The following is a 22,182-nucleotide window of genomic DNA, read 5'->3' on the forward strand; positions in this document are numbered from 1 at the left end:
CAAATTAATTGTTTCATGGAAAAGGTGGAGTGCATGGAAGCACCACAGATGTAAAATTCAATAAAAATCTAGATTAATTTTTGTTTGACAGCTCAATGTTACTAGATCATTATGTAAATATAGCTTTTTTTCTACTCAGTAAATTGTGTGATTAAATGATTTGCTTCTGCTGTTGATTTTAATAAACATGAACAACTCTTCACATTTCTCAAAATAATTTTTATTTCCATTTTCAGACACTCTATGACAGTGTATACCTGACCTTGTACAATATTTGTTTCACTTCCTTGCCTGTCCTCATCTACAGTCTTTTTGAACAGCATGTGCATCCGCATGTATTACAGAGTAAACCTGTGCTCTATCGGTATGTATATCCTACATACATCGCAACAGCAGCATACCATTTAGAACAGTGACATCTGTAGAAGTCTGAACTTGCTACTATGCATTCCTTTTATCTGTAATTTATGCAATTTTCAATAATTATCCTCGAGAGGAAGTACTGCACCTACAGTTTTCATCCTAAAAGTTAAGCAAAATTAGTATTTTAAAGAGAAGTATCTTTTTATGTTAGTCATGTTAAAACTGGAAGAGTTGAGTACTTGGTCAACTTATATGATTGACAGCCTTCTCCTGCATTGCCTGGAGAAGGTGAAAAATACTCAAACATGAAAAATGAAAAACTAAGGTACAATAGTTAAGGAATCACTGCAAAAATGCTTTTCTAAGAGGGGAATTGTTTTCCTGTGGAATTAGATATCCTCCCAGTGGTAGAATGTTGCACTGCATACCACTTGAAGAAAGACGCCTAGACAGGATAATGGGCAAGTATCAGATCTGGCTATTTCTTCTCTTACAATTCCACATGTAAGGAGAATTCTAGTTTGTGCTAGTTTGAATTTGACCCATACGACAAAATTTACGTTGATGATCCCTGCATAAGCAGAGTCATCTCTGAGTTCTTTTTGCTCATAATTTACATAATTTTTCTTTCATATGTTGACATTCATTAAGCATATCTTGGTGCAGTTGAAAGTTACATTTATTCAAAGCAGTAGCAGCTATGTAGTATGAATAGCTGATGGGTTATAAAAAGACAATCTGAAATCCGAAATCTTTATTTCTGCAGAGACATCAGTAAAAATGCTCATCTAGGCTATAAACCATTTCTTTACTGGACGATCTTGGGCTTCTTTCATGCATTTATTTTCTTTTATGGCTCGTATCTTCTAATGGGAGAAGACACTTCACTGCTGGGAAATGGCCAGGTAAAATGTCATGAGGATTGTTCCCTGATTGTATTTTTTGGTGATATTTTGTAATATATATATTTTTTTAATTCAAAAATGTCAGAAAAAATCTAAGATGTTTTTGATTTTATTAACTGTATAAATACCAAAGATGCTTTACCATTCATCATGTGTGTTCTCAATATTTTGAAGACAATAATTTAATGAAATCATTAAATACTGATTTGAACTCTTGTGTTTTAATGATGTCAAAGTTGAGAGGAAAAGTCATGTTAAAAAAACAAGCAAACAAACAAACAAAAAAACACTTCAGATGAAACCATTAGATTCATTAAGGTTGGAAAGCCTTTACAATTCTGCTTTCTCGTCAGACCAGTTTAGAACAACCTGAATCTTGGTTACTCATAAAACTGTTATGGGTAGTGATACAAAAGTCATTTGCATCACGCCTTATGCTGTTCTTACTACTAACATGAGGTGTGTGCTGATTTTCATGTAGCCTTTGGTAGTCTTGCAAGTTACAGCACTTGGTCTAAAAATAGCTTTATGTTGTATTCACACTGGTCTGCTGATGATAGCTTGTGCCCATTCCCTTAGGAAGCTTAGCATGGAAAAGGGTTTCCATGTAATGGTGAGGAGGCAATGGTCGAAAATTGGACTGAGTGACTAAAATCAGAGAGCATGTGAACTGGTTGTTAGCATCCTTGCAGAGAAAAGAGCAATAAAAGGGGGAATGAAACAGCTGTCTGGAGTACCTGTTTCATCGTGAGATGCTATAGAAGAACCTTAATGTTGTTCTGCTTCAGACTAAAATGTCTTTCATAACTGAGGTGTGGATGTCCTCTGCTGTCATTTATTACAAGCTGTGTGACTTTGAAAGACTTGTGAGTTGGTAAAGGACCTTCAGTATTTATCTAATGAAGTACTTCTGTGCTATGAGTCAGTGCATTTCTGAGCATCTGTCTTAGTTGTCAAGGCACCTTACTTCAAAACTGCTTAGTGAACATCTACAAAGCAGAAAGATGCTTTTTAACATCGTATATAATAACAATTGTTTAGTTTAGGGAACTGATTATATTCTGTAAAACTAAACTAAGTGTTAGTGCAGTCTTTATGGAGAAGGTTCTCTTATTGTTTCTTGTACAAACTAATCTCTCAACTGAATGAGAATCTTTGAAGTACAGCTTTCACATGCACTCTGGCTTTTCACATTTTCTGTGATGTGACCTAAAAAAAAGTCTTTAGTATGTATTTCGAGATACTCTACTTTCTGTGGGCTTGCTAAAAGATGTTTATTTGAACTGGTAGAATTGGTTATGGCATAAAGTAAGTTGCAAGTAGTATGTGCCTGAAAAAGCCACAAGTTAAGGGCAAGAGAAACTTGTATACTGTTGAAGTGCTTTCTTGTAATAGTCCTCAAGAAGTGATCACTTGACACAAACGTGTGATACAATACAGTGATATATCCTATCCTAAGGCAATGAGCCAGCAATTAGCCTTATTTTTTCATTCTGAGTTCCAAGTTTGGAGCAAAGCAGAATAGAACAGTACATAATTTTTTAATGATGGTGGTTTGTTAGGCTTACATCAACACATTGCGCAACAACTTGATCTTTTAGTTCTTTTTTCTCCCCCCTTTTTCATGCTGTGCATGTCGTCAGCTATTGAAACCTAACAGGCAAATGGTAAGAGCGTAGAAGAGGAGGAGATACAAAGTATTGTATCTGTTACTTCACAGGATTAAAGGATGCAGCATCCACAGTGTAAATGTGTTCAAAAATAAAATGGTGGCAAGAATCTGTTCATGTTTTCATTCTAACTCTGTGACCGTTTTAGAACAGTGTTAACAAAGACACTTTCTTTCACAGGTCACTCTGAAGCAGTAATTTTATTTCAAGATTATTATTGCAGCAATTAATAGCAAGCATGCTGTTAAATGCTTCATATTTACCTTTTACACCAAAATAGGCTTCACAAGATGCATTTCAACAAAGATTTGTAAAATTGTCTGTAAATCCAGACTTACAGCTGCCTTAACTTTTCACCCACGTATAAAGATGAGAAAAGCAGTTGTGAGATCTCTGATAAGGTGGTTGGGATTTTTTTTTATTTTTATTTTTTGTCAGAGCTCTGTAACAAGGACTACAACTGTGCAAAACCCTTTTCATGCCCCTGTGCTGTACTAACCAGTCCAATCTAGGATGACTTTGCCTGTCTGCATGTAGCCCCTTTGTCCTTGCTTGCTTAGTTTGTTACTGGTAAATAGTGAGGTGAGGGTTTGTTCATTTTTAGTATGGTATTGATTGAAAAATGAATAAATGAAAAAGCAGTCTTTGGTTTCGGTATTGGGACTGCTTGCAACAGCAGAGTAGTTGGACGCGTATAGAGTGGCGTTTGTCTGAGTAGCATGTGGGTAGAGAGAATACAAACTCACATCCCCGCTTGGTGTCAGAGCTGAGATTTCGTTGTTGTAGAACTTGTTCAGAGTTTTGATAGTCTAACTTATGTGGGCAAAAGAATACAAAAGTGACTGATACAGCGTTTTAGAATTGAAGCTTAATTTTGTGATCACTAGCCTTGAAACAAAGTGTCTTTTCCTTATCATTTTCCTTGAAAACTATAATGGCACCATTATTTTTGAATTGTAAAATTGTGCTTGGGAAAAATGTGAACTTACAGGTGATGCTGCATGTTGAAAACTGTCTGAAAATGTTAAAACTGTAAGTGTTTTGCAGTTATGTTAAAGTGAACACCTTCTACCTGATATTTATTTTTGTTCAGATGCTTACATTTAATCGATCAATTTGGTATCTTCATTTTTCTATCATTTCATGTAATTATTCTGAGCTTTCTTCATCATTCATGTAGCCTTTATGGTGACTTGTTTTGAACCGGGAAGGAAGATGACTTGTAGAAAGTTAATTTTGCTCCTATCATAAGCTATATTTTTTCTAGTGGTTTGTGTTGTATCGTTCTTACTTTTTCATGATGCAAGCTTTGTCCACAGATTCGTTTTATTAGTATAGCAGACTTGAGAAAATTCTAACTTTCCATGAATGCTTTGGCCGATCATTTTTATTACTAATACTAATTTATTTTTGCCTTGCCACTTTCTTAGATGTTTGGAAACTGGACATTTGGTACTTTGGTCTTCACCGTTATGGTTATAACTGTTACGATGAAGGTATGTTACCATAATCTCTGTGTTTTGATATACAGGCAACTATGTAATTGAACAATAATTTAAAATAGTTTTAAAAGTTATATGGAAGTTACTGATTCTTAAGAATTCCAGAGAAGAGGTTATTATTTTTAGTTTCAAAGGTGCTCAAGATGTTTTTGTGTGTTACGTTAATATTTAGTTTTAGCACAAGTGCAGTTCACAAGCATGGTCAAATGATTTCAGACCAGTATTTGTCATTTTCTGTGAAGTGTGAGGAGAAAAATGAAATTTATTGAAGCTATCTTTGTTTCAGATGGCACTAGAAACTCACTTCTGGACATGGATAAACCATTTTGTTACTTGGGGATCCATTGTATTTTATTTCATATTCTCCTTATTTTATGGGGGAATTATCTGGTGAGTTATTTTTTCTTCCTTTCTATAGCACATGTGATAAATGAAGTCATGAAAGAACACAGGTATTATGTTTTACCATGTTGCTCTGAATTTTGTGACGGGTGTTGAAAAAATGTAGTTCTAAGCTTACTGAGGCCATTTACGTTTTGCTATTCTTTTAGAAATGGGAACCATGTTGCTAAACTGTGATGTGCTCAAGGACAGGGATTACTTGTCTCTGACAGCCTGTGATTGTAAAGGCATTTCTATTTTTGAAAAGTACATAGGGTTCCCAGAAGTTTTTGTGTAGAAGGCAAATGCAATAGAAATGATGATGCTGGTAAATCAGTAAGGTGATACATTTTCGGTTGTGTTTGGGGGGCTTGGAGCTATAGGACATTGAGTGATTTTCTGCAACATAGTTTAAAACAGATCATTTTTCTCTGAAGTTGGGTACCCTCTGTCCTCGGTGTTTCTTTGTAGGCCAGGTCCAGGAGATTGCTAATGTTCTTGGACAGCAAATGGTTGTACCTCTGTATCCTGTGAGACTTGTTGCTCGACATATTTTAGGATACAATTGAGCTTGCCTGTACTGTACTGTTGTTTCTAGAAGTTCCTTATAATAATTACCACTTCTTTTAACTTCTCAGGCCATTTTTACATACCCAGGATATGTACTTTGTATTTGTTCAACTGTTGTCAAGTGGTTCTGCTTGGTTTGCCATAATCCTCATAGTAGTTGCTTGTTTGTTTCTTGATGTTGTGAAGAAAGTTCTGTACCGACATCTACAACCAACAAGTACTGAAAAAGCTCAGGTAATGTTATGCTTTTATATCCAGCTTGATCAATATGTGAAAGAATGCATTTGTTAAAATCTGTCTTGAAAACAAATTACTTTCCTGTGTTATTTTGTTGTCCTCTTATACTGCTGTCATGTTTAATGTATAAATGAGCGTTCTCATTTCTAAAGATAAATTTTAATTGAGCATTACCAAAATGAGAACACCATTTTACAAGGCAATGACATTCTGTGCTTAAGTAATCAATATATTAACAATAGTAGACTTACTTATAGAGGGGTCATTCAATCTTTTGCATCTCAGTTTGCAACTGCATAAGAGGATCATATATACCTGCTTTAAAATGGTAACTGAACTTGTTTGTCTAGGTATTAGAAGCTTTCTTCAACTGTAATTAATACTGAGTAGTTCTTAAAATGTTGATGAAAACAATTTTAAATAATACTTTAGTAGGACTTGTTTTAATTAGTATTTCTTAAATCTTGTTCATATTATACATATGCCATGTAAATGATTGCTGATTATATAATTAAAGATAATTACCCATGTGGTATTTTCCTAAATTCATAGATGGGGTCTAAAGAGACACCGATAATAGAATCTTTCTCTTGCCTGAAGCAGGCCACAAAATCTCCTTGAAATCATTCTTGTTGAAATTAAGCTCTCTTTTAGTTAAACGTGTCCTCTGTATTTGAGTGTTTTTACTTTTTTAGTGGCAGTACAGAGAAGTCTTGATTCACAATTCTCAGTCACCCTCTCTGGTTTTATTTTTCAGCACTTATCTTTGTATACCCTTTCTGATAAACTGTAAGTTCTTCTGTTAATGACTTTTTTATTCACAGTTAGGTTTCTGATCAAATTAATTTGATCTGACAGAGATTGAACTTGAACTTTTGAAGGAGAAAAAAAAAAAAAGAAAAAGTTTGTAATCTATACTTCTGTAATCTGTACCACTCCTCAGTGTCTTAAATTTTGTATATCACCACAAGACACAATATTCTAACACTGCTTACATCAGTGCCAAGTATGGAAATTACAAGTTCCTCAGCTGTATTCAGTTCACTAAATAATATAGGTCAATAACCTGTTATCTTCTGCATCTTTCTTATCTGCAAGAGCTTGTTTTCTTCCAGGTCATTGCCAAGAGGTCAGATAGCAGTAAAAAAGACAGTAAATAGAAAAGCAGCCAGTTGATGAAGATAGCCCGTATACAGTTCTCTTCTGAAAACTGTTGGCAGTTTTTAGTCTGTTTAATGTGTGCCATATTGATTTTTGTGGTGTCCTAGATGCTTAATCCAAATTTTATTGAGCTATGTACACAGAACTCTTAACCACATTACATCAGTGTTGTTACCTTTAGTATTTAATCTTTAAATTACTTTGATGTATGTGCCTTTTTATTCACTTGAATTATATTACCCTTCTAATTTGTGATTAAAAACATCCATGTGAGATGTTCTGCTGACAAACCTGTAGCTAGCCAAAATATCTATTAATCCCTTTTCAGAATTGGAATACTAGCTGCATTTTCCACTCCTGGAATTTAATAGCTGAAATCCAAGCTTTAATCCGAGTGGTTGTTCTTAAAAAACCACTAGCTTTTAGAAAACTGCTCAGATAGATCTGCTAAGAATCCTGATTGCATGTTTGATTTTAGAGAACTTCTTTTTTACTTACTTAGCTTCTTTTTTTTTTCCCCTTAAAAACTTACAGCAATATTTATTGAACACTTCAATTTCCTTTCTTTACATCAACTATTTCTGTTTGGCAGTGTTATCAGTATGGTTGCTGAGGTTTCTCATGTCCCTTAAAAAAAAAAAGAAAAAAAAAAAAGCACTTGCATTAAAACACCAAAACCCCTCATTTTTTTCTCTTTTTCCTGTAGCCTTTGCCATATAATCCTTATTTCATTCTCTTATTTTCTTAATTGATTCAAAAAAAAAATCAGGTTCAGTTTGTTTCAATTACAGTCATTTGTATCAAGGACACAGTCAGGCTTCTTACCTTTAAGAAATCATCTTGATGGACATTTAACACATTCCTTGTGGCTATAGCTTAATTCATGGCCATGATAATTTTGTTTTGTGCACAGCTTGATTTTCCTTTTCTTCATTCTGCAGTGCCATTTGACAGCCATTTCAACGCCAAGGTCTGTGTTTACTGAAGCACTGCCTTTTTCTGAAAACTAGCTCCTGACACTGCAAAGTTTAAGTATTTAAAATGTGATTTGACCAAAAATTCTTCAGCAGCCAGTTGATGGTTTCTCTGCATGTCTGATAGCAAAATCACAGTTAAAAATGTATTTCCAAAAAGTCACCTGTTTGTGGCTTTTATGAGGTTTATTTTGTTGAGATTTTCCCCATTTTAATGTGACAATTGGCCCTACAGAATTTCATAAGCTATTCTTCAAGTGAAGAAGTAGACATAAGTGAATATATTCAAGGTGACCAACTTATTTTCCACGCTTACTTTCAGGAAGTAACAGGATGCTTCTTTCATTATTATACCTCATTAGATGTATTTTAAATTGGAGGTGAATATTTTTCTTTCAGTTTCAAAGCAGAGGAAATGACTCAAGCTTTCCAATAGAGTGAGTTTGGAGAACACTTGTGTCCTAAAGCACCCTCTGTGCAACTGAATTATTTTTAATTTTTCATTTTTAATTGTATGACTAAAGTGGTGCATTTGCATGTTGAGGGAAGAAAAGTTTAGTTTACAGTTCCTAAGTTTTTATTAGAGCAAGACAAATTGTTACATGAACTAATATTTAGTTACTGATGTTTAAATTCATAGCTATTCAAATTACTTCTTCCCTCCATTATTTAGATTGTAAAATATTCCCCTGAAAATTGTGAGTAAAACTAACATGGCTTTCTTGACTGAAAATGCTTGTTCCAATTATTTTACTCTTCCAGAAAGTAAGAGCACGCTATTTGTGTGAATTATGCACTGTAGCGCTCTGAATTAACCCAATCTATAGGTGTCTACATTACTCTATTGAGTATGTAAGCAACTTAATTTTAAATCCTTTAATTGGTGTAAGGTCATAGTATCAACAGTCACGGTTAAATGTTACACTTAGATAAATTACTTCTAAGAAAGCCATTAAATTTAACCAGTATAATGGAGAACCACTTTAGAAGGTGTTAAACTTTAAATGTAATTTTTCTGTGTTCTACAATGACTTTAGGGAAAATAAAAATCTGTGTCTTCCATGGGCTAGCATGAGTTGACTTCTATCACAGGATTAGCTTGGTTAGATCTACCTTTCCGTTTTAGGGTGCCAGTGTGGTTTTTTTTTGTTGTTGTTTGTTTTGGTTTAGGTTGTGTTTTGTTTTGTTTTTCTTCTGTGTTCCTAGCTTTCTTGCCGACCTTGAAGACAATACATCATATGTTTGACTTTGGTCTTCTGCCTTTGGTCTGTTACCCCGTTCTGGGTAATTTCTGACTATAGTTCTGTTCTTTCCCAACTATGGCAAGTAGGAAGACTTGGACAGTAAGGGAAATCTGAATCAAAATATAAATCTTGTGGTAAATCACAGCACTGTTGAGGAAACAAGGTAATACAGAATAAAGATGTCAGGTAAAGTATAGACGTGTAAGCGTATAGGCCTTTGTCCTTAGTGTGAAAGCTGAGGTGCACTCAGGTATGGTCCCCCCAAACAATAACTGGCCGTGATGATCCAGGAACTGTCTTAAAGGTACTAGGCTTGTGTTTGTATATAATGTGCATACCACTTTTATAACAATGTCTTGTCCTGTGTCTTTCTCTTAGAAAATTACTGCTGCTACTGACTGACATGTATGTTCCATCCCTTCTCTGTCCAATTGTAGATGTACTCCAACAGAGTTGCTTTAAGTGACGAGTTCATCGCACTGCAGCCATTGTCCAGGGCAAGGAATCAGCTGAGCAAAATTAGGTAGAGTAGGAGGGATAGTTCCTCATCAACTCTTATGCATGCTGAAGGTGAACTAACCAGTGCTGAGAGAGATGGGAAGAGGCATGAATATTAGCGGGTTGAGAGGGCAATATAGTGCAGATACATTAAGTTTGGTATATTTCTTGGCTTTGCTCTGTGTTTTTGAGCCAAATGCTTCTCCTAAGTAGCATGTTGGACGTGCTTTGTTTTTAGGAAAAAATATCCCTAGCATGATGCTCTACTTTTGGAATAGACCTAGCTCTTCTTGCATCCATTTTTAAATAATTATAGTTTCTAGCATGGTTAAAATGCTTTTAATTTCTTCATGATCAAAATTAATAGTGCTTTTTGCATGTTGGATAATTTCAGCTTCATCAGGCCGTGACAGGAAGGTCCATATATTTCAAGCAGCAGTTTATTGCGAGTTGTTTGCCCATTTTAATTTGCTTTCACTTGTGTTGAAAGTGCAGAAAATGTTTTAAATTTGGGTGCATATGTACACTTGTGCAGCTAAGGCTTTTTGTGTTTGTTTTGTGCGTATATGAAGTGAGTGTTGTTTATTTTGACTGCTACAGATACATGTTCTCAAATACATTTTATACAAAGTTCTAGAAAATTATACAAGAAAAGATAAGTGTACATGTGTAGCAGAGTTCAGTACATGAAACGCTGTCAAACAATGATTCTCACTTGTAAGACTGAAACATTCTTATGCATCAATAATGTCTTAATCTGTTTAATGTATTATCCCACACTTATCTACGTCTATATTATATGGTAAGAAATAATGCAGAGAACTGATTTCTTTTACATAATTTGTAGGTAACTGTTGTCTAAAAGCATGAGAATGGATGCTAGGAGAACCAAGCAACCCATGTTTGGGGGGTTTGAGACACTAATTTACATTTTTTTAATAAGGAAAAGTAGAAGAGATGAAGTTGTCATTGGAAGTGGTTAGAGTATTTTTAAATCAGTTAATTGAAACAATAACTATTAATATCAAAAGATATTAATATCAAAAGATATTAATAGTTATAGCCCTATTAAAATCAAAAAGAAAAAGCTTTCTGTTTGCTCTGAGAGTGGGCAGTATATTTGCAGGGAGACATCTGAAGTGGCTATTCTGCTCAGATGGCTTATTAACAGGTTTTAGCCATTATTTGTCACACCGTGAAAACACATCAGGAATTCTGCAATTTAGATTGCCAAACACCCCAGAGAGGCATTGTTTTTTGTTTTGTTTTGTGTTTTGTTTTTCTTTAAATTTAGCACTTACTAGCTTTAAAGCAGAGGCAAAAACTGCAGTACAGATACCTCTTCAATTTTAGTAAACTTAGGACTTGGCTTTCTCTAGTTCTTCGTTAGTCTTCAGATGAAGTTCAGAAGCTACTCTGTGGATTCTTACCGAAAGTAGTGAAAGGGGAAAATGGTTAATAGGGGTTTTGTGTTACTTGTTAAATATGTATTAAAAGCCTCAAAAGCAATATAGTGCCAGGTTTAACTGACCTATGCCATGTTATGAGAATGTGCTTAGTGTTCTGTTGATATACCAAAGCGATGGTATATCAACAGAATACTAACACCTTTTATGAATGCAAATTAAAATATACGGGATGTTGTAATCAAATTTTGCGTGGTTAGACTTAAGTGTCCAAAAATGTTCAAGTTTATAAAACATTTGTGGTGTACACAGAATTGAGAGCTTGGCGTCTTCTAAACATCCCTGTGATTTCTGTAAGGCAGAAATGCACTCTTGTGCATGCCTGTTAGACTCTTACCTATGAACTATAATGTCATTTTGTAGCTTGGGATGAAAAGGAAATACGACAGCACAGGTCAGGTGCAGGCTTTATGCTTACCCAGAGACGGATGACTGAATATTTGAAAAAAATCCTTTTTCTTCTATAGCTGTCTTTAGTTAGTGGAACATGTCGAATTCTATCTTGGGCTATTAACTGGGCTCCCTTGTATCTCATTTCTGTTTTTTCTTTGTAAACAAAGTTTTGTGTGTGAGGTTTGTGTTAAATGTTTAATGTCTCTGCTTTGTAAGAACTGTCAGAAATCTTAATCTGCATGCAAGACGTGTTGTTCAGATACGTGTTCTAATTCTAATCAGAGATTAAATTAACTGTTTATAGAGGCTTTTACATTTTGACAGTGTATTACAGTTGTGCACAGTGTCAGGGAAACAAAAAGCACAGACAAGATTTTTATTTACAGGGGAGGTTGTCAGTGCATAATATATGTAGGACTCTTAAACTGGAGCATTTACCTTAGCATGAGACCCTGTTCTTTCTTCATCTGCCCTCCTATGAATCTGTTGTTGGCTTGTTTTCCTTTCATCTCTGTAGAGATCTGCTTTCTTTACTTGTCTCCATAACTTCTGGCCCTGTCTTTATGGCCTTCATTACTTGTCTGTATTTTTTCCTCTAGTTGCTGTTACATAGGATTCCTCTCCTAATAGCTATCATATGTGATCTAGACCAGCTGTGTAGAAGTCAGAGCAGGGAGTTTTCTGTTCCTTTTACACATTCCTTACAGAAACCACATAACTTCCAAAAAAACTGTACAAGTGTACAGTAGTGAAATATATCAGAATACCATAATTTGCTAAGCTTTGAACAAACTTTGTCTTCCTTTACAGGTTTGTATATTGTGTTAGCATAGTGTTTTGCTTGTCTGTGAGTTAATCCACAGAACCTATGATAGGAAGAGGGAATCAATGAGAGAGTAGACTTTTCATACTGATTTTCAGTAACAAAAGTGTACATGTGTTCTTACTGGAAAATACTTTTTTCTAATTATTTTGAAATAATTGAAAAAAATGGCATTTGTAGGTTTACTTGATTTGAAGAAATGAAGAGTAGAAAAAAACAGAAGAATGTTGAAATTATAAGTTCCAATGAAGTTGTTAGATGTCAGTACTCATATTTTTTTTAAAATTCTAAAGCTTTCTAATTGTCATTTTGTTACGCAGCGTGTTATGGATTAAAAAACAGAAGTGAGCTTTAGAAAAGGGAGTTAAGTTGCAACTTAATTGTGGATTAGCAATAGCTGTATCATATACCTTCTTAAATGGCCATATGGCATCAGACACGTTGGTAGTTAGCACCTGGGCTCAGGAAAATACCCTGCAATATTTGTACCTTGATGTGCGTGGTTAAATACATTTCCTGTTCAGCAAAGTCCCAACTGCGTATTTCAATGTGATTACATGTTTGGTTGAAATGTCTGTTGTGTCGCATATCGAACACCTTGTAGTAAGATGAACAAATTGAAATGATCCTTCCTGTTGGAAAAGGACAACTAAACCTCAATCTGAAAATTTGAAATAAATGTTAGACTTAGTTTCCCCTTCTGCAGTCTGTGGTGCACAAAAAGACCAAACTTTTCTAATACTTGTGCGCTGATAAACCATGTGTTTTACCAATTAACTTGAAAAAATTGCCTCTTCCATGTAAATGTGCCCTGTTCTCTCAAGAACAAATCTGTAAAATGAAGGTTCATGTGGTAACTGTTTTAAAGCAATGCAAGCATGGTGCTTTATAAGATCTGTTGCTTTTCTGTCCTTCTAGATGGAAGAAGATAAGGGTTCAGTCAGCTCAGCATGTGACTTTGCTGAAAGCAAGCACAGAGGGGAGGACAATAGGCAACTGCTAGATCCATCTAGCCTACAGGACAGTTCTTACGTTCACTAGGTAGTACTCCCACTCTACCCTACTGTGTGTGTATATATATTTATAAATATCATTTTATAGACAGTCATGAAGCCATCTCCAAGACGCAAGTTTTCTTGGAGATACCAGAAATGTGGGTATCGCAGTATGTGGGTCTGATTTTCTTTATCAAACCAAATCACTCTTTAATTCAGCATTTCAACTATGTTTTTCATTTATTACATGAAATGATCTGTTATAATACCTGTTCTGTTATGGTGATCCCAGATCTTACCTTCTGAAAAGACTCTGTTTGCAGCCCAAATGTGAATAATACCGGATATTTCTCTGTGTGTATTGATTTTGTAAGCATTGGCTCACCTCCCTTTTATCTCTTGAGGGTATGTTTCATGTCTTTGGAGATGATTATGCTCTGCTGCCTTACGATGCCATATTTTACTTTGCTATAGACCTATGATTGTAACTCTCTGCCACAGAGAGAAAAGTGGGAAGAGCTCTTTAGCATAATATAAATATCTTCCGTCCATACAGTGGGCATAGATATTAAAACCCACGTTCTCCAGGCAGTGATACCCAACATATGTACACATAAAATAGAGTTTATGTTGTGTCCTTAATGCATGACCAGTGTTACTTTACACTTAGATGTGAATTTGATAGAACATAAATGTTTTGTGCAGGCTTACGTAAGGTCAGATCTATTGTTTTTTTTAAAGGATAATATTAACTTCTCCGTAAATAATGGTTCAAGTATGAGCCCAGCTTTTAGTTAGCCTCTAACTTGAGAGGAACGAAGGAGATTCTACTGCAGAGGAGTGACCATGCCTCCAAATCCAGAACTGAAGGTTCCCTCCTTGAGAGCTAGTTTGCATGACTCCTGGTTCTTCTTTATGCCAGTCTTTTAATAACGTCAAGGACTGCTCTGTGTCAGGACTTTTGAAATCTTCAGTGGAGGAATGTTCAGAGTTTGTCTTGCTGTTAACACAACAGTGAAGATCATGGTGTGGCAGGGAGCTTGCTTGCTGACCTCCTGCTAGGAATTGCTTCTGCTCTGTGTAATTTCTTGTCTAATACTCTGTCAGCACAATAAGAAATTGCCGTGAAGGTTGTACTTGCTTTCAGTGCAATGCTGTAAATTATGCTGTTCCTCGTCATGGTATCTTCTGTGACAGCACAGTTGTGAACTGTACTTGGATTTCTTGGATTTCCAAAAGTCTCCTGTTTCTTTTGGCTGCTTGTTCATTCTGGAAAAGGAGCTGTTCTGTTAGGAAGCTGTAATCTGTCCAAGTTGCCTGGGTTTTAGGGGATTAGGAAGGAATGTGTCTGCTCATAGTCGATGTGTCTGCTCAGAGAAACTGTTCTCTGAGAAACTCTGAGGTGTTAGTACCGGGCGAGAATGGGTGGCATGAAAGAAATTGGGTTTGGAAACCAAAGTCTTTCAGACAACAGTCATTTACTTTCAGTCACATGGTGAAAAGTCGGGGAACGTTCTTAAAACTGAGCTGTGCCCTGCCATAGGTTAAGCTGACTTCTCATGGGTTTCCTCATTCACAGGTGCCTGAGAGTGAGGTAAGAATAATGGGTGCTTAAAATCAGCCTGTATGTTTGGCAGTTGTTTGACAGGATGCTCTCATGTAGACTTTTTAAGTAAAATCAGAAAGAATCCCTACACTCCGCTTTTCCTTTTGGAAAGAATGCTAAAATCAGATTTGAATATTCTCTATCCAATAGTGCTAAGTTTCAGTTGGATTTCACTTGTGTTGCAGTTGACTAGTGTTCAAAAATAATAGGGGGGGAGTACAGCAGTAGATGGAATTTACCTTTAACGCATACATCTCCATGTAACTTTCATTTTGTTTATGTCCTTTTCTCATTATGCTAAGAATGAACAATAGGAAGTTTGTTATACTAATGCTGAATTGCTCTTCGTACTGACGTAAGCTTGACTAAACCTTTTTAGCATCCGTCTGATTCGTATCTAGAGATTTTCACAAAACTAGGGATTTGCTTTTGTTCCTTGCAAAGGCAAAGATGTGTGTACATCCTTTTGTGATAGGATCTAAATTATTATTGGAAGTTGCATTCTATGCTTCTTAAGGAATAATTAATACTTACAATCACATTGCTGCACTTTATTTCGTAGCCTTGATTTGAAGCTTTCTCTTAATAGATTTTGCTTAAAAAATACACCTGCAGATTGTATAAATTGTTGTACCTCTACTGAGGTTAATCAAGGCTGGACAGTTTAAACTGCATGATGCTCTGCTCCAGAAATTCATTATAGCTGTAATACAGAAAATTGCTAACCAGTTTATTTTTATCATTAAGCACAAATGGTGTTATACAGTTTCCATATGCTCAGCGAGGCTGTGTTTTAAACCTTGGGAACATCAAATAATAATGTTTATAGGCCTTGGGAAGGGAAATGGTGAACAGCATTGTAGTTCTTCAGTAAGATTGAAAAATATTCAACACATTAACTTCAAGAAAACCTGCCTTTCCTAAGTGATTTCTGATAACATCTTTATTGCTAGAATTTACAAATACTAATTTTATTTATTTTATTTTTTTTATGTTTCATCCTTCCAGCTTACTGAGACAAGTTCAGGTATCAACTGCTTGGACTCCATGTGCTGCTTCTCAGATGGGGAAACAGCATGCACATCTGTTAGAAGAATGCTGGAACGACTAATGGGAAGATGTAGTCCAACCCGGGTCAACAGGTGTGGAATTTCTCTCAATAGCCTTTGCTGCAGACGATTCTCCTATAAACTGGAACCTGATGAGCCTGCAGCTATAGATGTCTAACAAACCAGCTGCAGGTTTTGTTTATTTAAGTAGGAAATGCAACACTTTATTGTATTTTATTCATCCTCAAAGATAAGTTTCTTTCTTCTTTTTGAGTGCTTTCTTTTGGGATGGGGAGGGGGAAAAACGGTTTTCAAAAAATTTCTGTTAAAATGTTTAGTTTGGCTTAGTAGAAGTTCTTGCATTGTATCTATCATAATTTCTCTTGATTTTTTTTGTACATTCTTCTCTTTAGATAATCAAGCCTCGCTGCTGCTTTTATTCTCCTGTTTTATGATTTTTTGCCTTCACGAATCAGGAGTTGTTTGTAAAGTCAAAAGACTTTTCCCCTTGGTTCTTGATGTACAACCTCCAAATATTTACCTTGGAGCTTGAATTACTCCTGAAGATATAGAAAAGGCTTACACCCCCTCCTTGAATATAACTTTATTGTTATAAGGAAAGTCTTTAATCTTGCAGCCATTGATTGATATGGAGATTAAATATTTTTGTAGTATAACTTTTATAATCTATTTCTAAAATCAGTGTAATTGACAGAACAGAGCCATCAGGTTCTAAGAATTTTAAACGTTTTTTAAGTTCTAGAAGGTTTATTGTCAAAATCATGTGTGCCATTCCAAAGTATGTGCTAAATAAATCTTTTCCTTCACAAACCACATGTAAAATAAACCGCTGTGGGATAAAAGCACGTTACAGTAATCAAATCCTTCTGAGGAACGATACTGTTCTTGCAGTGAGCAAAACTGTGAGGGGAAAAAAGCTCTTACTAAATCTGCTCGTGTGCCATCTCCCCGTTTCCAAATAGAGAGGGCTGTCTTACAAACACGGAAATATTTGGGGGTAGAAATACAAATGGTCTTTTGTACATCGTGATCTCAATCCCTGAATGATACCATGGTCCTTCATTGGTCAAAAGGCAAACCTGAAAAAGTTGCACTTCACGCATTTTCACGGAAACTCATTCTGTATTTGACACTTTGTCTCTTTTCGTTAAAGGTCATGATATCATTCGTTCAGTATGAAATCTCGTGTGGGTAATTTTCACTGACAAGCTTTGTCAGTTCTGATTTTGCCTTTAGGTATTGACGTGATATGTAGTACATCCCCGTTCTGAACTCTTGTGTTGAACGCCATGTCTGTGGTTTCAGTTGGTTTCTCATTTGGCTTGCTTATGAAATTTACTCAGCATTTCTACAAATCTAGGGTATGATTATGCAAAATGTTTCATTCCATATGAAAAATGAACTGTTATGATAAGTACATTTTTAATTAAATTCTTGCTGTATAGAAGGCGGGCATGATGTGTAAAATAAACGATTTAATAGAATTCTTAATCTACAAGATGAGCATTTAATTGGTCTAAAAATCAACATCTTGGTGGTATTTGCTCTAAGGTCTTGTGGCTTTTCTTGTTATTTTGTTTCTTTTTTTGGTGTTTTTTCACCACTTCTCTGTAAAACTGTGCTTTACAAATGAAACATTTCTCGTGCTATTTTTTTCATTTATTGTTATCTAATTAGAGCAGATTTTTTGGTTAACATTTGCTTTAGTAATGTGTAATTTTACAAGGTAGGTATTCTGTTTCTGCAATGTATTTACACTTTTACCGTTTCCTTTTTTCACACAGTTTCATTTTCTTTAACTTAAAAATATTTATTGAAGATGAATCATATTTGACAGAATATTAAGCATTTTTTTGAAGATTGCTTTTTCTCAGCTTTCGTGTCTGCTTACCTCGTGATTTTCAAATGAAGTTACAGCTAGCTAAGTAACTTCAGAATTGTTAGAACACCGAAGTTAGTATTACGCTTATTGATTATGCAAAACTATAGTGGTGCCGCACTAGGGCTTGAAGCTCCGTAGCTTTTGCTTTTGCCTCTGGTTGAAATTTCTTTGAACCACTTTCTCATTTCACTTAATTTTCTGTAAAGTAGAACTACAAAGAAAACTTTTTATTTCAGTCTTTTCTCCAGTGACTTCAGTTGCATCCACAGCAACATCACTTAAAACCTAGTCTAAAAATCAAGACTGTTTACATTCTTCCCTTACACTTGCCTTATAATATGTGAAAGTCTTTGTTTATTTCTTAATGTACTAATTGCTTTGATCACATATGGCAGGTGTAAGTTAAGAAATCCTGAAGGTACAGTTAGAAAAGCTATTTGGTGATTTAAAAATGCTTGTAAATTTTCTTGAGCTGCTTTCATTGTACTTAATAGCTGATGTCTTAGATCACACAGTCACAAGTTAGACAGCCTCTTGCATACTTATGCTATATAAAGCAGCTTCATATTCAACCAGGAGACAGCAGCAAATTGTAAGCATGCTGTGGAATGATGAGCAAAATTTTAAATAATATTGATGTAGATAGATTGTGTTGTATTTTGTGCTCCTGATACTCTGTCAAATATGATAACTGAACATGAAATCAAATACGGTATCAAATTTTGATAGAAACGTTGATGAATCAAAGTTGTGCAAATGCTTGGAGTAGAGGGCTACAGGAATTCAGTACTTACTGCTTGTAAAACATATTCAAGAAGTATTTTCTATAGTTTCATTCACTATAAAATGTGTGGTGTAGTATGATGAAATGCATTTTTGTCTGTCTGTTCCATTAAATTGTCTGTCAGTTTGTCAGTCACTAAAATATTAGGAATGCTGGATCACATACATTCTTGTACAGTAGGGCTCATTAATGTGTTGTTGGCTCTGCCATTAGTAGTACTCGTGTAGCACTGCATGTAACAGTTCTAAAGAAACAGCAGATTTCTGACAGAGGAAAATTTGGAGGATAAGTTTGTTATACTTGGATTTCTTGCATTCCAACCCTTTATTTTTCAGCTTTTCATGTACAGTCATATAATATTTTTCAACCAGAAACAACGGCCCCTCTAAAGTGTTTCTTCTCCAAAAGCAGTAATCCATCCGTGAGAGAGAGATGTTGCAAGATCACTTCTGAATCAAGAGTCATAACATGTTAGATATTTTTCCCGATGTCTTAAATTTTAACTTAAATTTAACAGTAAGGGTTGAAATAAACTCATGGCTGCAGATAAGGTTTTGCCCACCCGTAACTTGAGACAGCACGGGTGTTTAATGTTAGAACAGCAATCTACTGGCATGCTGTGGTTAGCTGTGCTTACCACAAGGCTTTACTAGAATGACTTCAGGCAATCAAACCGTAGCGTTCAAAGTGCCTGTACTTACATGTGCGACATTTGTGAGGCACAGTACTAAAACTAGTTGGAAAGCTGGCCAATAAATATAAACTTCTGGTCATTTCAGTTTAAAGCAGTGAAAATGTCTGTAGCTGAGATTAACTTTACCTTTCTAGCAGGCATAGAATTTTTAATTAAATAGTTGGCTCTATTAACTATAGTGTACTTTCAAACGTTTAAATGAATTGCAGCTTTTTACATAAAACTAATAGATTAGTCTTTTAAAGAGCTTCATTTGCCTAATCTCCTAACATTTTTTCTTTGCTTTCATAGACTTTGCGCCTTGCCTCTAGATATTAAATTCCCAGTCAGCCAAACTTTTCTTTTATTGTTACTTTAGATCATGGAGTTCATCGGATCCCTTCTATGCCAACGACAGAAGCATCTTGACTCTCTCCACAATGGACTCATCCACTTGTTAACAGGGACATTTGTAAATGCCTTGTGGAAGCCATGTGGTGCTCACATACCTATAGTAGGTTCTGAAGTGAGTTCAATGCTGCATCCCTGCCCTAGACAGGACTATAGCATGACTTAAAGACAAACTGTGGCTTGTCTTGTGGCCTAGCATAACAGTCATATGGACTGTAATTGCTTCCAATAGTTTTTCTAATTATATCCACAAGTTGCTAAATAATTTTTGTAAGGAATACGTTTACCTCTGACCATTTAATCTTTTTTGTTACCATGTTAGCAGATTGGAATCTTGTATTTGATACTTGAGACACTGATGTAACACAGCAACAAAATCTTTCTTCTCCCAAATCCAAACGATTCAATAGAACTGAATTTGCAAAATGAAACTTTATTAAAGTTGCATTTTTCAAGATGACCGTTCACTTTACATACACACACTCACGCACTCATTTTGAACCTGTTTCTTACAGATGCTGTCTTAACGGTTTTCAAATCACTCTTGTTATTTCCATGGGTGGTTACTACAGTGTATTAGCACTCAATACTTTTCAGAGTGAAATACAATTCAAATATTTATGGTGGTGTATGAATAGCAATGTGTTAGTCATCACTGAAAAGCAGCTAGTTTACAGATCAGTAATTTGGAATTGTAAGGGGTGTAACAGTTCACTTTTCTTGAAGTACAATTCAGAAGCCAGTCATCTTTTCTAATGCTCTGTGTTTTGTTATAACAATTCACGAATTTGACATGGAAAATTGAGAAAGAAATTGTGTATTGTGCAGGTGTCTCACTAGCATAAATTTTTTGAATGAGTAATTCTTTTATCGTTGGGGAATCTTTGCATGTTTTCTTTTTCATGTATTTATATTTGGTCATGTTGTACTTCAGAGATGCAATTAATGCTTAATTATCTTCATATATCTAAAGGATCTGAGACATTGGTGGCAATGTTTTGATACCTAAGTATGCCAATAAAAACAGATTGCACAGATGCAACTTTGAATGGTACATCGTGCAGGTACTTTTTTTTTCCCCTCCCCTCTTCTCTCACCAGTGTAAGTGTGTCTGGATGTTTGGGGCTGTGTAGCAACATTTGCCTCTTCATTCTCCTAAGATGGCTAAGCTTACTAGTTGTCTTAAACGTGGGAGGCAAAATGGAGGTGCTGCCACTAGAGATATAATAGAGCATTGTCTTAGGTAGGCTTCAGGTAGAGGCCAGTAAAAATGCTGCTGCTTCTGGATGCTTGTTTGGGAATCCAGTTTGGAGTCAGTCTCTGATACTGAAGAAGTCCCATCAATATTGTAAAAATCTTCCTTGTCAGACAGCAAAAGATTAAATATATATATTCTTTATGGAATAAACTGTAAATTGAACAGACTGTAAATAGCACCTGTAAGTAGTGTCTATGCAAACCTGTTAAGCTTCAGTTAAGCCTAAATATGGACAAAAACAGCATTAGCTGCTGTATGAGTTTTCGCTGTTGGCTAAAGCGCTGTCTCCCAAGCAAATTCTGTGGCAGAAACATCTTGATGTGATGTCCTAGTGGGGCCAGGGAGGGGTGTAATCCCTCTTGTTCCGATCATCCCAAATTCTCCCAAGTTCAGTGAGCTGCAGGTGAGGTCCAGTTCTCCTTGTGTCATGTTTTGGATGTTCCTTAACCTATAAACAGGTCTGCTATTAATTGTTCTAGTTCATGGCTTTAACTGGTGTTAGTTCAGTTCTCGTGGAACTTTATCTTTGCATTAAGGACTGGCAGCTTCATTCTAAACTGAAGGCTGCAGACACTACTAGATTTTCAAGTTTTCATTGTTAAAGGCAATGTTTTTTAGTACATTGTCATTGCAACCTTGTTTTGGAACTTGTAGTGACTTGAACATGCAAGATATGAGGTTTTCATCCTGCTGGTATTAGACCAAGATCAGTTCACAACTAGAAGCCATAAGTAAGTTATGACATGAGGAAAGAAACAGGAAATTTTCCTTTTAAATAAGTAAGTATTTAATTTAGTGTTCATAGTACATATTTGTATCATGCCTTTGACTGTCTAAGTGCAGTGCATGAAGCTTTTAGCTGTATACTAGATCCCTACATTGAATGTCCAGATGGTTAAGAAATAACTGAACATAGTCTCGCATACCACATGTAATGGGCACTAACATGCAATGTTGCTAACAGCATATACTTCAAGACCTGGTTCCTGTGCAGATATGCATTAAACTCCTTGCTGCCTCTCCCTTCCCTGAGAAAATTTTTATGCAGATATGCTATATATATATATTTGGATTTCATCTACTCCTGTAGCTTTATTTACATTTCATATATATACTATTAATTATTTTCCAAATAATGATGTTCTTAATGACTTCTTGTTCTGAGCCAGTCTTCTAGCTGCCATGAGTATCCAGGAAATAAGAATGTTTTAGATTATTCTAACAGATCTCTGCTGTTTAGCTGTATCTTTTATGTCTGAACCACCATGTTGAACTTCTCAGAAGTATTTGTTTGTCCATGTCAGCCATAGCATCCA

The 22,182-nt window shown here is 35.5% G+C and overlaps 1 protein-coding gene across 10 annotated transcripts in view; it reads left to right on the forward strand.

Annotated features, from left to right (window-relative positions):
- The window catches only part of ATP11B (ATPase phospholipid transporting 11B (putative)), a 62,106-nt gene that overhangs the window by 37,111 nt on the left and 2,813 nt on the right, over positions 1-22,182 (forward strand). Inside the window, exons 24-31 of one of the 10 annotated variants that reach the window (XM_068692463.1) lie at positions 237-364; positions 1,130-1,268; positions 4,369-4,434; positions 4,727-4,830; positions 5,460-5,625; positions 9,445-9,530; positions 15,797-15,930; positions 16,251-21,920. In XM_068692463.1, coding sequence (XP_068548564.1) covers positions 237-364; positions 1,130-1,268; positions 4,369-4,434; positions 4,727-4,830; positions 5,460-5,625; positions 9,445-9,530; positions 15,797-15,899 — 792 coding nt within the window. In that variant the 3' untranslated portion in view covers positions 15,900-15,930; positions 16,251-21,920. Of the gene's footprint in view, positions 1-236; positions 365-1,129; positions 1,269-4,368; positions 4,435-4,726; positions 4,831-5,459; positions 5,626-9,444; positions 9,531-13,105; positions 13,229-15,796; positions 21,921-22,182 lie in introns of those variants that run through there. The other 9 variants (XM_068692462.1, XM_068692466.1, XM_068692465.1 and 6 more) reach the window with 9 other exon arrangements.

This window comes from Anas acuta, chromosome 9 (genome assembly GCF_963932015.1).
Source record: "Anas acuta chromosome 9, bAnaAcu1.1, whole genome shotgun sequence".
NCBI lineage: Eukaryota > Metazoa > Chordata > Aves > Anseriformes > Anatidae > Anas > Anas acuta.